Here is a 13,197-nt window from a genome sequence, read left to right as displayed (position 1 = left end):
CAGTTAGCATCTCAGGTACCAGCATAATTTGTTGTGAGGTGTCTTACAAACCTCCTCATTGGCGACCACTGTGAGGCACACTGCTCTTAATGCCAGTACCAGCCCCCTACATAATAAAACCATACCCGCTGCTTGTCGTTTCTCCGCTGGTTTATTTATTCGTGTTTGTTATTCAAGCACTTGTCTGGTGTTAAAAGAAAACCTTAAAGCACCCACTTTATAAGACAAAACTCCCTCTTTTCTAGAATCTATGGGAATTTGTCGGTGAAAAGCGCGCCCTGCTTCTCTACAACTCAACTGCAACTCTACAATATTTCTTTTAAATGCAATTTAGTTGGTATTTACTTATTTCGCCAAGTCAATAAATAATTAATTTTAAAATATTTTTTGGAAAATTAACATCGAGGTTTGAAAGCAGGATTTACCTACGTTTTCCTACATATATTAAATTGGTATTTACGTGAATTATTGTCTGATAGTTAAACCATTGTTCTCTCTTTTGTTTTTGTATTTATGAATAATAAGCTGTTTGGAGAATGAGAGAAAATATACAAACATGACTTTTATCTTATCTTATCTTTATCTATCTTTTTCTAAAAGATAATATTGGACAGTATTTAAAATTCCCAGAAGTCATTGTGGCGGTATAAAGTAGTAAGATGTGACCCTGGACCACAAAACCAGTCATAAGGGTCAATTAAAAAAAATTGTATGTATATATATATATATATATATATATATATATATATATATATATATATATATATATATATACATATGTTAGAATAGGACAATATTTGGCCAAGATACAACTAACCAAAATTTTCAGAAAAAAAATCTAAATATTGAGAAAATCGACTTTAAATTTGTCCAAATGAAGTTCTTAATGCATATTACTAATCAAAAATTACGTTTTGATATATAATTATGGTAGGAAAATTTACAAAATATCTTCATGGAACATGATCTTTACTTAATATCCTAATGTTTTTGGCAAAAAAGAAAAATCTATCATTTTGACCTACACTCTTAAAAATAAAGGTTCTTCACGATGCCATAGAAGAACCTTTTTTGTCTAAATGGTCCTATAAAAAACCTTAAACATCTGAAGATTCTTTCTTTCATAAAAGGTTCTTTGTGGCAAAAGAAGGTTCTTCAGATTCTAAAAAGATAAGAAAGAGATGGTTCTTTTAAAGAACCTTTGACTGAATGGTTCTTTGTGGAACCAAAAATTGTTCTTCTATGGCATCGCTTGAGGAACCTTTAAAAGCACATTAAAAGCTTAATGCATTTTTGCCTATTGCTACAAATATACCCGTGTTCCAGGGTCACATATGAACTTTTAAAGTACTATTATGTACATTTAAATGTTCAGAATTGACCATATATGGGCATATAACAGACAAATAAGGTATTTTTATACATTAGAGTACCGCGTTGTGTTTTTCTAAGCGTTCATTGAAAAGCCGCTCATTAGTTTTTAAAACCCTCTATATTAATACTAACTTCAAACTTCTTTTTTTAACGAAACTAAGAGACGATTTAATTTGTCGTTCTGTGGTGTTTTTCAAATAGCGCTTCTCTTATTGTAGGTACAATTCAGTAAGTCATTTTTATGTTTGTTTTGCCATTCAATATTTTTTCCGCCTTTTCAAGAACACGTATTGTCATTTAGGGTGTCGTTTAGGGTGACTATAGGTTGTTCGCATTGAAAGCTGCAAACGCCCCCGCTTTAGCACTGAAGCTCTTGCCTTATTCTTGTGATTGTTTCTTGAACAGGCGAGTGTCCACTGCTTCGATACAAACGTGCGGCCTGGCATCCTACAACCCGTGATTGATGAGAGACCTTTTCTTTGCCCTTTCTGCCTCTTAAATGACAGCTCCTTTCACTGACATCACTCATACACTAATGTTTGTGCTGTATTGTATGGACCTCGTGGACAACCAATGGGGCTTTAACATAGCTGCACGTCTTGATAATTAAGAGGCCGATGGAAGGGGCTTCGCGCACGCGAATGGTGAGCGCCTGAATGGTTACCTGCTTTAAGAGGAGCCTCAAGGTGACAGGGTCAACAGTAGGCCTACCTACCTCTCTGACCCCTTAATTACATGTGATAACTGGGGTGCACTTTATCCAGCCACTCTTAATGGCGGAAAGACAAACGGAAGCAGGGGCGGACTGGGACAAAATTTCAGGCCGGGAAATCTCACACTCATCCAGGCCATCCCAAAAACCCACAACAAATTCTGAAACCATGGACAATATATATATATATTTATTTTGTAAAGCCATTATTATTATCACATAAAAAGTATAATCCATTGGCTGGTGCCACGCAAAATAATTAAAGATTATCTCTTGAACTTCCATTTACCTTTTTATAAAAATGTAAGTATTACATTAGGACCATGTGCTATTGTTTTATCTTGCCCAAATGTCAAAACTGTTGGCCTACAATAATAGCTACATCTTGAATATATCTTTAGTAAAATCCTAATACTGAATTTTTGTTTGCATTATCATGGGTCATGTTTGTCCTTAGGAAAATTAACCATGGTTTAATTAGGCCTATGGTGAAAGTATGTGAAAGTAACTGTGTTTTTTTTTTTTTTTTTTGTTTGGCATTTTGATTACAATTTGTATAACCAGAGTTTTACTACAAATACCATAAAGTGTAGCAAAACCTTTTTTAATTTGTGGTTACCATAGTTTAACTATAGTAACAATGGTTAATGGTTTTTAGTGAAAACATGGTTAATTTTTGTAAGGATTGTATTGTTGCTAGCCTTAGCTCCCTCTAAACGTGTTATAAAACAATGTGAATATTTGTCTGCTAAATTCCTACTCTTTACAAAATTATGCCATTTTGTTAATTTTGCAGCAAACTGGCTGCTATTGATAATATTTGCAAGCAGTTTAATGCTTAATTAAGTAAACAAAACTACAATAGTCTATTTACAGATGTATCTGACCTGTAAATGAAGTACTGAACAGGACAGTTTCGACTCTCTGCTCCACCTGGGCGCTCCATTCTCGAGTCTTGCATTCTTTTGGCGGACTCACGGATGGGCGGAGCGTGCGCGTGGCGAATTGGTTGTCAGTCAAGACAAACCGGATTACGATTTATTAGAGTATTATTATTGAATGGCGAATTTGGAAATAATCACTTTAGTACATTCGGCAGGCAACAAAAACAACAACAACAACAACAATATATATTTGAAAATAAAATATAAGTAAAAAAAAAATGGCAGCGGGCCAAATTGGCTGCCAGGCCACCGCGAATTGTCCCGGTTCTCCCGATGGCCAGTCCGCCCCTGAACGGAAGGACAAAACTAACATTTAAGCGGCAATAATTAAGAGTGCGCAGATGACCTTTAACTGCTATTACTTGTCTGTTTTCGCTGAACAGCAAAATAACTGAGATATTAGCCAATTCAATAAATGTAAAACTGGTGGAAAGTTCATAGAATTCCAGAAAGGGGGGTATAAAAGGTGGTACGGGTATATTTGTAGCAATAGCCAACAATACATTGTATGGGTCAAAATGACTGATTTTTCTTTTATGCCAAACATCATTAGGATATTAAGTAAAGATCGCGTTCTATGAAGATATTTTGTACATTTCCTATCGTAAATATATCAAAACCTAATTTTTGATTAGTAATATGCATTGCTAAGAACTTCCTTTGGACAACTTTAAAGGCAATTTCTATATTTTTGTAATCTAACAAACTATACATGATGCATAAATTTAATTGACCCCTATGACTGGGTTTATGGTCCAGAGTCACATTACCATTAACAGGTGCACATAAGTACCTTAAAGGTACATCTTAAAAATAAAGGTTCTTGGTTTCATGAAGAACCTTTAAAGTGATAGGCAATCAAAAATTAAAATTATGTCATTAATTACTCACCCTCATGTCGTTCCAAACCTGTGTTCATCTTCTGAACACAAATTGAGATATTTGTAGCTTTCTGACCCTGAAACAAAATATAAAACAAAAGTAATCACTTTATTCAACAGTTCTGCTCCTCTGCTAAACCCTAGCACCATTATGGAGAGTACCACGACGCATGTAAACAAGGCGCAGCACATGTGTGTTCTACCTCAGCAGCACCACACGCATGAGTCCTGATACTCTCTCTGTAATGGTGATAGGGTGACGCGGAACAGAAGAGTTGTTGATCATGAATGTTAAAGTCATTATTTTTATTTTATTTGCACATAATAGCTTTGTTAAATTGTTATTGAGCCACTAATGGCACATGGACCATTTTTAACAATGTCCTTAGTGCGCTTCTGTGCTTTGACCATGGTAGACTCTTGCTGTCTATAGAGGGTCAGAAAGCTCTTTTTCATCAAAAATATATTAATTTGTGTCCTGAAGATGAACGAAGGTCTTACAGGTTTGGGACGACATGAGCGTAAGTAATAATGACAGAATTTTCGGAATTTTTATTTAACATCCATATAATCTTTCTATTGCACAAAATGTTCAAAACAAGTGTTCATTGAAAAGTTCTTTGAGGAACTCAAAATTGTTTTATGGCACTGATGCAAAAACCTCCTTTTGGAACCTTTATATTTAAGTAAAGTGTGGGACATACATGGTACATTTTAATACCGTTTAAAAGTGCACCAAACCACTGACAGATTTAAATTGTACTTTTTTTTTCTGAGAGTGCATGATGACAGGCATAATAATTATATTTGAAAGAAATTAATTTAAAAATATTCGTGCACATATTAAATATTCCTTGATTGCTTTTGTATCAATATTTACTGTATTTAAACGATATAAAATAATTAAAAACAAAAATATAAGAAAAACTTTTTTTTTTGTTCTGGTCATTTATTGAAGTTTGACTGGGACACTGGCGGAGAGACGATTTCTGATACAGTTGTCAATATAGGCAGTCGCTTTGTGGACAATTTAGGAGCATGTCCTGTCTCGGTGTTTTGGGCTCAGGGGGCGTGTACTGAGGGGGTGGCCAGTAAACATGCCTTATCCTAAGGTGAGCTGCCTCAGCTGCTGCACTGGGGATGCTTGGCGCTGATTGGTTGGCGCTTACGGTCAATGGCACGCGACTATGGATGTAGTTATAAGAGTCCTCGCGTGCCGCCTTTCAAACTGAACCAACTCTTGAGCATCAAGAGGAAAGATCGTAGAGTCGGCGATTGTTGTTACTGGGCAACAGCAACACAGCACAAAAAATGGACACTGTGTTGGATCCATTCACAGGCTTAGACTCCTTCTCCTCCCCTTATTTCGACGACGATGACTTCTTCACAGACCACTCGTCGAGGGACCACTTGGACACAGACGACTTTTTGGATGAGGACGTCGATTTCCTCACCAACCAAATCCAAGAATATTATAAGGACAGTCGGATATCGCAGGACGGAGATTATTGTGACGTTGGCAACTTCTCGTTTTCCTCGTCGTCTTCGACTTTCTCGTACGGATGCGCTGACAGCACCTCGGAACTGTCCCCTCACAGAGACGGTGCCTTGCTGAAGAGGCGGAGGCGCATGAGATCCGAAGCGGAGATGCAACAGTTGCGTCAAGCCGCCAACGTCCGGGAGCGACGGAGGATGCAGTCCATTAACGATGCTTTCGAAGGACTGCGATCTCACATCCCAACTCTACCATACGAGAAGAGACTTTCAAAAGTTGACACTTTACGTCTGGCGATCGGCTACATAAACTTTCTTGCAGAACTTGTGCAGTCCGACATGCCGATTCGGAACCCACACAGTGATACTTTGAACCAACCTAAAAAAGTCATCATTTGCCACAGAGGAACAAGTATGTATATCATTATCTTTACTTTTTATATATCATTGTTATCATTATTATTATTATTATGATTATTAAACAACTCTTGCTCGTTTTTTCCAGGATCCCCATCTCCAAATGACCCAGACTACGGTTTGCCTCCTCTCGCCGGACACTCTCTGTCATGGACTGATGAGAAGCAGTTAAAAGATCAGAACATCATTCGGACAGCGAAAGTCTGGACACCAGAGGACCCACGAAAGTTGCACTTAAAATCATCCATCAACAACATTGAGAACGAACCTCCCTTTAACTTTATTTCCTAAGGCAGTGCCATTATTATTCTGTATACACATTGTGTACAACTGAATTGTATGGATATATCCATGTTTTGTTTATTTGTAATGTATCATTGTTACTATGTGTGTTTCAGCTTTTTAGTCTGAATTGAAGATAAGGCCTCTGGCAATCATTTTGTGGCGTATTTAATTGTTTAATTGTGCTGTAATATATTTTTCTAATTTAATACGGATTTTATGTCAAACAAAACCTATTTTTATACAAACGAAACACGATCTATATTTATACTGATATGATGACTCAATAAATTTCTCTAATATCTCACTCATGTGTTCGAATCTTTTAATATAAAACAATACCTAAGTCCAAATGGACATTTTCTATTGTTTGTTTGTTTCCTCAAACTCAACAATAGTTAAAATATCAATTCTAATGATTTTAAATGAAATAAATTTAGGCAAACATGCATCCTATTGTGTATATATAATATATATAATTCGAATTTGACAACATTATAGCGTGAATAAAATAGCCATATGACGATATATCTTGTGGACAGGTCATCTTTTATTCTGTGCCTATGAATAGAGTCAAATGGTGCGATTAACTGTAACTAAAACGTGATTTCTGAATAGATACTTTAATGTGAGGTGTGAAGCCCTGGATATAGTGCAGAACGACAGCTGAAAGATGTCACTATTTATCATTATGGAAATCTGACGGACCCTCGCTGTGACTCTGACAGTTTGGGTGAAAAATAAATAAATAACTAAACAGGAGAGGAACGAGTATGTTTTAAAGTGTGGCTCTAAATTGGTAAAAGAGGCATGACGTTTCCTTTGCCTTGGGCAGTTGGCCTGAGTACACTGCAGGTGCTCCAAGGCAAAATTTTCCCGTGGTATCCACTTGTGTTTTATGTACCCAGTTGTCTCTACGTCAGCTCTCGCAGTTATTAAGAGGTAGCCCAAACACATGCCCATGTCCACATGTCCAATGTAAACTCGTGAAGAGCGACTGGAGGCTAATATCATGGATAGACTGAGGCTGGAAACACAGGTATTTATTTAATAATCATTTAACATCTCAGTCGTTTATAACGTAATCGTTTATAATGTTATTGCTTTATTAATATACTTTGTGGAATTAACTCATGTTTACTGGTTAGCAATGCATTTATTTCCCATGTTTCATGTAAGTGTATTATGCGGAGATGACTATTTAATTAGTGTCAACAATATTTCGCAAACTCTATTGTGAACGTCCCTAATGAATTAAACGAAATCTTAACTGATCGACATAATCCAACCTTTCCATGTATTAGCGCCTCATTAAACGCGTTGATTTCTGCTATCCAGGGTGCAGGACTAAAACCATGTAATCCCATTAGGCTCATTAGAAAGTCAAATGTTACCAAGTCAGACTTAACTAAGATAAAGGACCCCCAGACGTCTTATGGCGATTTCAACTATTTGCCCGTGGTAACATTTCAATTTGATTAGGGGAAGACAAAAAAGCTGCTATCATTGTATTTTGGCACCTCATGCTAGTGAAAGAGTGTTTGAAAACAAGCAAAGTACAAAACCCTTAAAGCATCTTTTGGAAGAGCGCCGGTGGAGCGGAAGCAAAAGGCTGATGCACTGGATCTTTTCAGGTTTTTTATTTTGTCACTTTGGGGTTTTGGCTTGGCAAAGCTTAAAAGGCGACCATTTATTGCTTGTCAGGTTTATTCCCGTTATTAGCCTATGTGTTCCAACGTCCCACAGACGCTTTTGGAAAGTTCACGACTGTGGATGCCTGTGGGTGGATAATGCTGTTGTGCGGAACGGGAATTAGAATAGCTTACTTGTTGCACCACAGGACGCAGTTTGGCTTAGCCAGTAGAGGAGATTTTATTTTAAACAAGGTACAAACAGATTTCAATAACGTGAGTTTTTTTTTTTTATCTTGCGAAAATTTGATTTTTTATTAAAATCAGTCTGCTGTAATCAGTTTTTGAGCCCCATGTAGTCCACACCTAATTATTAAAGAAAGTGAAACGATTACGCACGGTTTATAACTATCAGTGTCAACAATCTTTGGATGCGCACTAAGCTGGGAACTACGCCTATCAAGATTCTCATAAGCTTTAAATCTGATCAAATTCGGATTATCGCCTGCAAAAATACGGAGGATAAGATTGAAACTCTGAGTCTAGCGCATTTTCATTAGTGCATGGCAACAGTGGCATCGGGGTGCCAGCTGCCAGCTTGAACAAACACCAGTTGATACCCAAACTATTTAATGCCTACTAAATCCCCCACGTCCAAGTCGCGTCCGGGGGGTACAGTGTGATCCTCAATGCAACAAATATATCACTAATTATTTGTCCAAAAATATTACCTCGAGAGGGCACAGGCTAACAGGTGCTGGAGAAAGCCGGGCTCATCATGCACCCCGGGTAGGGGGACTTTGTTGCCAAAGTACAGGCTGTCCAGGCGCCCCTAGTTTTACACGGTGCTGAGTCTGCAGATAATTGCCATGATATCTTTATTGCTGGGACTTTAACATATCCGTGGCTGTCGAGTTTCTCCTCGATGCACCTGGTATTTCAAACTTGTTCTTTTTGTGCGCCCGGGTCCTGGACAGCAGCTGCTTAAAACAAGCAAAGAGGGAGGCCCGTCTCCGGCTACAACGTCTCCAAGACGTGTTGGCATGGTTGTCTTGTCTTTAATGTACCATTAGCCTTTGTCTTGACACAATATGGGGACAGTAAAGCATGACGTGCGTTATAATAAAACATTTTCAATGATCCACCCGGATTTAGGGCGCCAACGCGAGCCAGCCGACAGTATTGTTTTGTCCTCCAAGTCCACGGGCAATAGACGCATTGCTCTGTCTTGATCAAGCCATTAAATTTATGTCCAGCAACTTTTCACGTGCAGGAAAAAAGGAGCACATTGATGTCCTCGCCATCACCTGGCGCTCGGTTTAGAGAGAAGGGTAATGCGAGGCGCTTCGTAAAGTGACTCCGTTAACATAAGGCCCTCACCATCCTGCTCCATTGTTTCGTCTTGTTAATAACTCATTACCCGGATTTAACAAATCCTCCATTGCATATGTTTGGTGTCTCCATATTTTGATCCGTACGATTAAGCAGATGTTACGATTGAAAACTGAAAAGTCCAAGGCTACTCATGTCTGAAAGGAGAAGAGCGGTCTCCGCGCGGGACTAACAAAGAGCCTTGGAGATCTTCAGAGAGACATTTACGACCAATAAACAGACTTCAACCTGCTCTATTTCAGCCATTGTGTCGTTTTTGAATAATTAAGGTTAATAAGAATAGGTTTGTATACTTTGAATGCCAGGACCACAGGTGCGGGGTGACATGATGAATGATGTGCCTGATTTTTGCCAAGCTTGAGAGCCCTTCTCGTGGACCTTCAAGCTGATAGAAAATATTGTCATTTCTTTAATTCACAGCATTACTTTCATTCCGAACAAAGCCGGGTGATGAAAAGCTTATGTTGTAATGAAACACACTACGTGGTGGCTGCACTGCCTCAGAAAAGAAAGAGCGAGTCAATGCCCGGGCGCGCTTGGGTTTGTGCGCACGTAGCCTGCTCCATCTAATTCAAATAAAGGGAACCTTTCCAACTTTTAAAAGACCACGTTTTACCTTTATTATGGCCTTTAAGCCGTATCCATTAAGCATATGGTGCGAAAGCAGCAGCCTTTGTACTGACGAGACCCTCGACAGAGCAACCGGTGTCTATTGCGAATCATTTAACTTCTTAGCAGCCAAACAGGTTCCAGGGAAACAAGTGCACAAAAGCGCGCACGCGTGCAGGATTTTTAAGAAAAATAAAATATTGTTCAATTGAGCATAAAAGGAGACAATCGCCCCCTCAGACAGCACCTCATTCTCTTTTCCAACAAAAGACGCCGTCTACCTTCAGAAAAAAATACTGTTATGCCATGACATTGGACCTTGGAAAATAAAATATCACCAAGGCAAGCTGGCTTTTTGCGCACGGGATGCTTGGCTAACAAGAGCGAAATGGGTAGCTGGCAGAGTTTGCTCGTCTTAAGGTGGCCACTCTCTCTTCACTCCATAGCCTGGATCCACTTGGGCCTCAAGATTTTTCATTTCTTGCCTCACTTTTATCTAGAAGGCTTTCTTTATGCATTTAATGTTATATATATATATATATATTTTACCTCCTTAGTATTCCTAATTTTCTAAAACTCTAAAAAAAAAAATAATAATAAAAAAAAATTTCACCTTGTAAGCAGCGATAAAAAGCCTATCTATGCAAACTTAAGTCTTTACACATCTTTACTTGAACGTTAAAAACATTATAATCTCAAGTAGCATTATGATTAATCACGATTATAATAATGATTATGATCCACAGCAATTTAACTAATGGCATTGATGTTTTTCCAAGTCACGGTCAAATCAAACTTCAAAAGCATTTGCGCACAAAAACTCCACTGGTTACTTTAGGAGCCACAGCTGATCGTACAAAAAACTTGCATTTGGCTAGTAGTGGTAATCTAGGCAGAAAAGAAAAAAAATCGTTGAACTTTAAACTCATAACACAAGGTTCAAGACTAGTCACAATAGCATCTCTGGTGCTTTATAATAACAATTCAGATTGGTTGCCCTACACCAGGGACAGCTGGCTTTGCTTGGCCATGGAACCCCTTACCACCCTTGGTGGACCATACACAACGACACTGACCTTACCGCGGGGGAAGCCAAAATGTGCCTTTGACTGAATTAGCCTCAAAGACGTCGTGCTATGATCTTTGTTCGCCAGAGAATGGACTGAATATTGTTCTTAATATGAGAGGCATTGTATCCAGCTTTTGCGTGCCCCATATGAAATATTACTGCTCCTTTATTCAAACTCTCGTATTTCAAGGCAGGCATGTAGTTACCGTATGCGGTTTTGTGTCACTGCTAAGATATCCAGACCCTGCCTGTCACTTCATTGCAATGCCCTGATCTGAAACTTTTATTAATGTTTTTTCGCTTTGTTCGAACTCATCTCCAAGGGAATGTAGATACCTTTAAAGTTCTTCAAGAAACGAGGGCTTAGAAAACCCACACAACTTGAAAAAATCAGTTAACATATTAATACACGCCCTTCCGCAAGGCAGTTTATATTAATTTCCATAAATAAATTATCGTATAAATTGTGTACCTTTTTAAGCTTTTGATTTTCGTAGCTTAATTTTAAAGCAGTATTTTTATTTTTTTATTACACGACAAAATTTACGTTTGATTCTACTTTTTCATTGGTTGCAGTTTTCCTTTATTCTTCCCTCTAACAGCAACTACTTTCCTGCTTTTCCAAAAGAGCCAGCCTTCTGCCTATGAGAAGGGAACAGCTTCGCGTTGATAATTGATCCACTTTTTTATTCAGACTTCTACCTTCCGCAAAGAGACAGAAAAGTCGGGCTAAAATGTGATAAATTACAAATATGCAAATTTCATTCAGCGGCGTTTGTAAGTGTGTCTATCTGAAAGTGAATAAGGCCTTGCAGTCAGTCTGCGCGCACTCGGGGAGCTCGGGACCCCAGGGCGCGGATCAAAGCGCCCCATTCTTTTTCATCCCCGGTATTCTCCCACAAACGATTTCGATACAATATGTTTCCATGATGCACGTCATGTGCCTGGGACGCAGAACTCGTTGCATCTTTGCTCAATGCGTCCAGCGCCTTTTGTTCGACAGGATGGACTTGAGAGGGTTTTTCCCCTAGTTGCCAGGCTTCTAAAGTGTAAAAGCATGCATCATTTTTCACCAGGTCTCGTTTTAATATTCACAAAAGGAAATCTATGAAAACAGACCTTTCAGTTGTTCGCTGGCATGAACCTCACTGCTGTCCAACTGATTTCTCCTATTATAAGCATTTCTCAGCGGGGAAGTATTTGCAACACAAATGCAGCTGCAACACACACACACACACACACACACACAAAATAGTATATTTAGAGTAAAGAGGTCCAGCTTTATGTCATTAATACATCATTTCTCAAAACTTGCTTATTTGTGACCCTGGACCACAAAACCACTCATGAAGGTACATTTTTTAAAATTGAGATTTATAGTAATCTAAAAGCTGAATAAATAAGCCTTCCATTGATGTATGACTTGACAGGATATGGCAACTATTTGAAAATATGAAATCTGAGGGTGCAAAAAAAATCTAAATCACCTTTTAAGTTTTTCAATGCAAATTACTAATGAAAATTTGAGTTTTGATATTTTTACGGTAGGAAGTTTATAAAATATCATAATAAAACATGATCTTTATTTAATATCCTAATGATTTTTGGCATAAAATCGAGAATTTTGACCCATACAATGTATTGTTGGCTATTGCTACAAATATTCCCGTGCAACTTACGACGTTTTGTGGTCCAAGGTCACATTTGATAATCATCTGAAAATATAAAAAGTGAAGACTATATAATTATAAAAGTGTGATTTAAAAAAACAAAAACAAATTTGCTTGAATCCTTTTTTTTTTTTTTTTTTTTTTAAATATCCAAGTTTCTTTGGCAACCCCAGCACGCCGAAAAAATTCAATTCCCTCTTCCTCAATTGTTTTCTAGCTTTGAATAAACTTATAGCTGTGGCAGAGGGGAAGCAAAAGCGTGAAACAGCAGCTCAGTGCAACTTGACCATAAGTTTAGAGTGATTGGCTGAAATGGCCTTGGGCCAGAGCTGGGAAAGCTTCCAGGCCAGACTCCTATTAACCCTCTATGGTGAAACTCTGCTGGAATCCAACACACCAGCCATCGCCATTTATCCACCAACTAATGAAACTAATTAATTTCTGGAGTTCAGTGAAAATTCCACTTTGTTGTTTTACAACCTGAGCCTGAAACCCTGTGAAAGTAGCAAACATCTTTAGTGCGATACCCCCTCCTGAGATGGTTTTAGCTAATGATATATATCTGACATCTTATAGTAGTTTCTATGGCAACTAGGCTGCAAGCAGTTCGGACCACGCTGGTCTGTTCAGTAGCACAGCAGTATGGAAAAGTTGTTTTGTGACTCTGGCAATGGACCAGTTAGTGGAAGATTACAAGGAATTAGGCCATAATCACATAATCC

General features: G+C 38.2%; 1 protein-coding gene across 1 annotated transcript; it reads left to right on the top strand.

Annotated features, from left to right (window-relative positions):
* Window positions 1-5,171: 5,171 nt before the first annotated feature.
* On the top strand, window positions 5,172-6,411 carry ptf1a (pancreas associated transcription factor 1a). The gene is made up of 2 exons (XM_073849867.1): window positions 5,172-5,817; window positions 5,911-6,411. The coding sequence occupies exons 1-2, from the start codon at window positions 5,223-5,225 to the stop codon at window positions 6,111-6,113; spliced, it is 798 nt and encodes a 265-aa protein (XP_073705968.1). The 5' UTR covers window positions 5,172-5,222; the 3' UTR covers window positions 6,114-6,411.
* Window positions 6,412-13,197: the final 6,786 nt, after the last annotated feature.

The sequence above is a fragment of the Garra rufa genome, chromosome 10 (assembly GCF_049309525.1).
Source record: "Garra rufa chromosome 10, GarRuf1.0, whole genome shotgun sequence".
NCBI lineage: Eukaryota > Metazoa > Chordata > Actinopteri > Cypriniformes > Cyprinidae > Garra > Garra rufa.
This window is presented reverse-complemented; position numbering and strand designations above follow the sequence as displayed.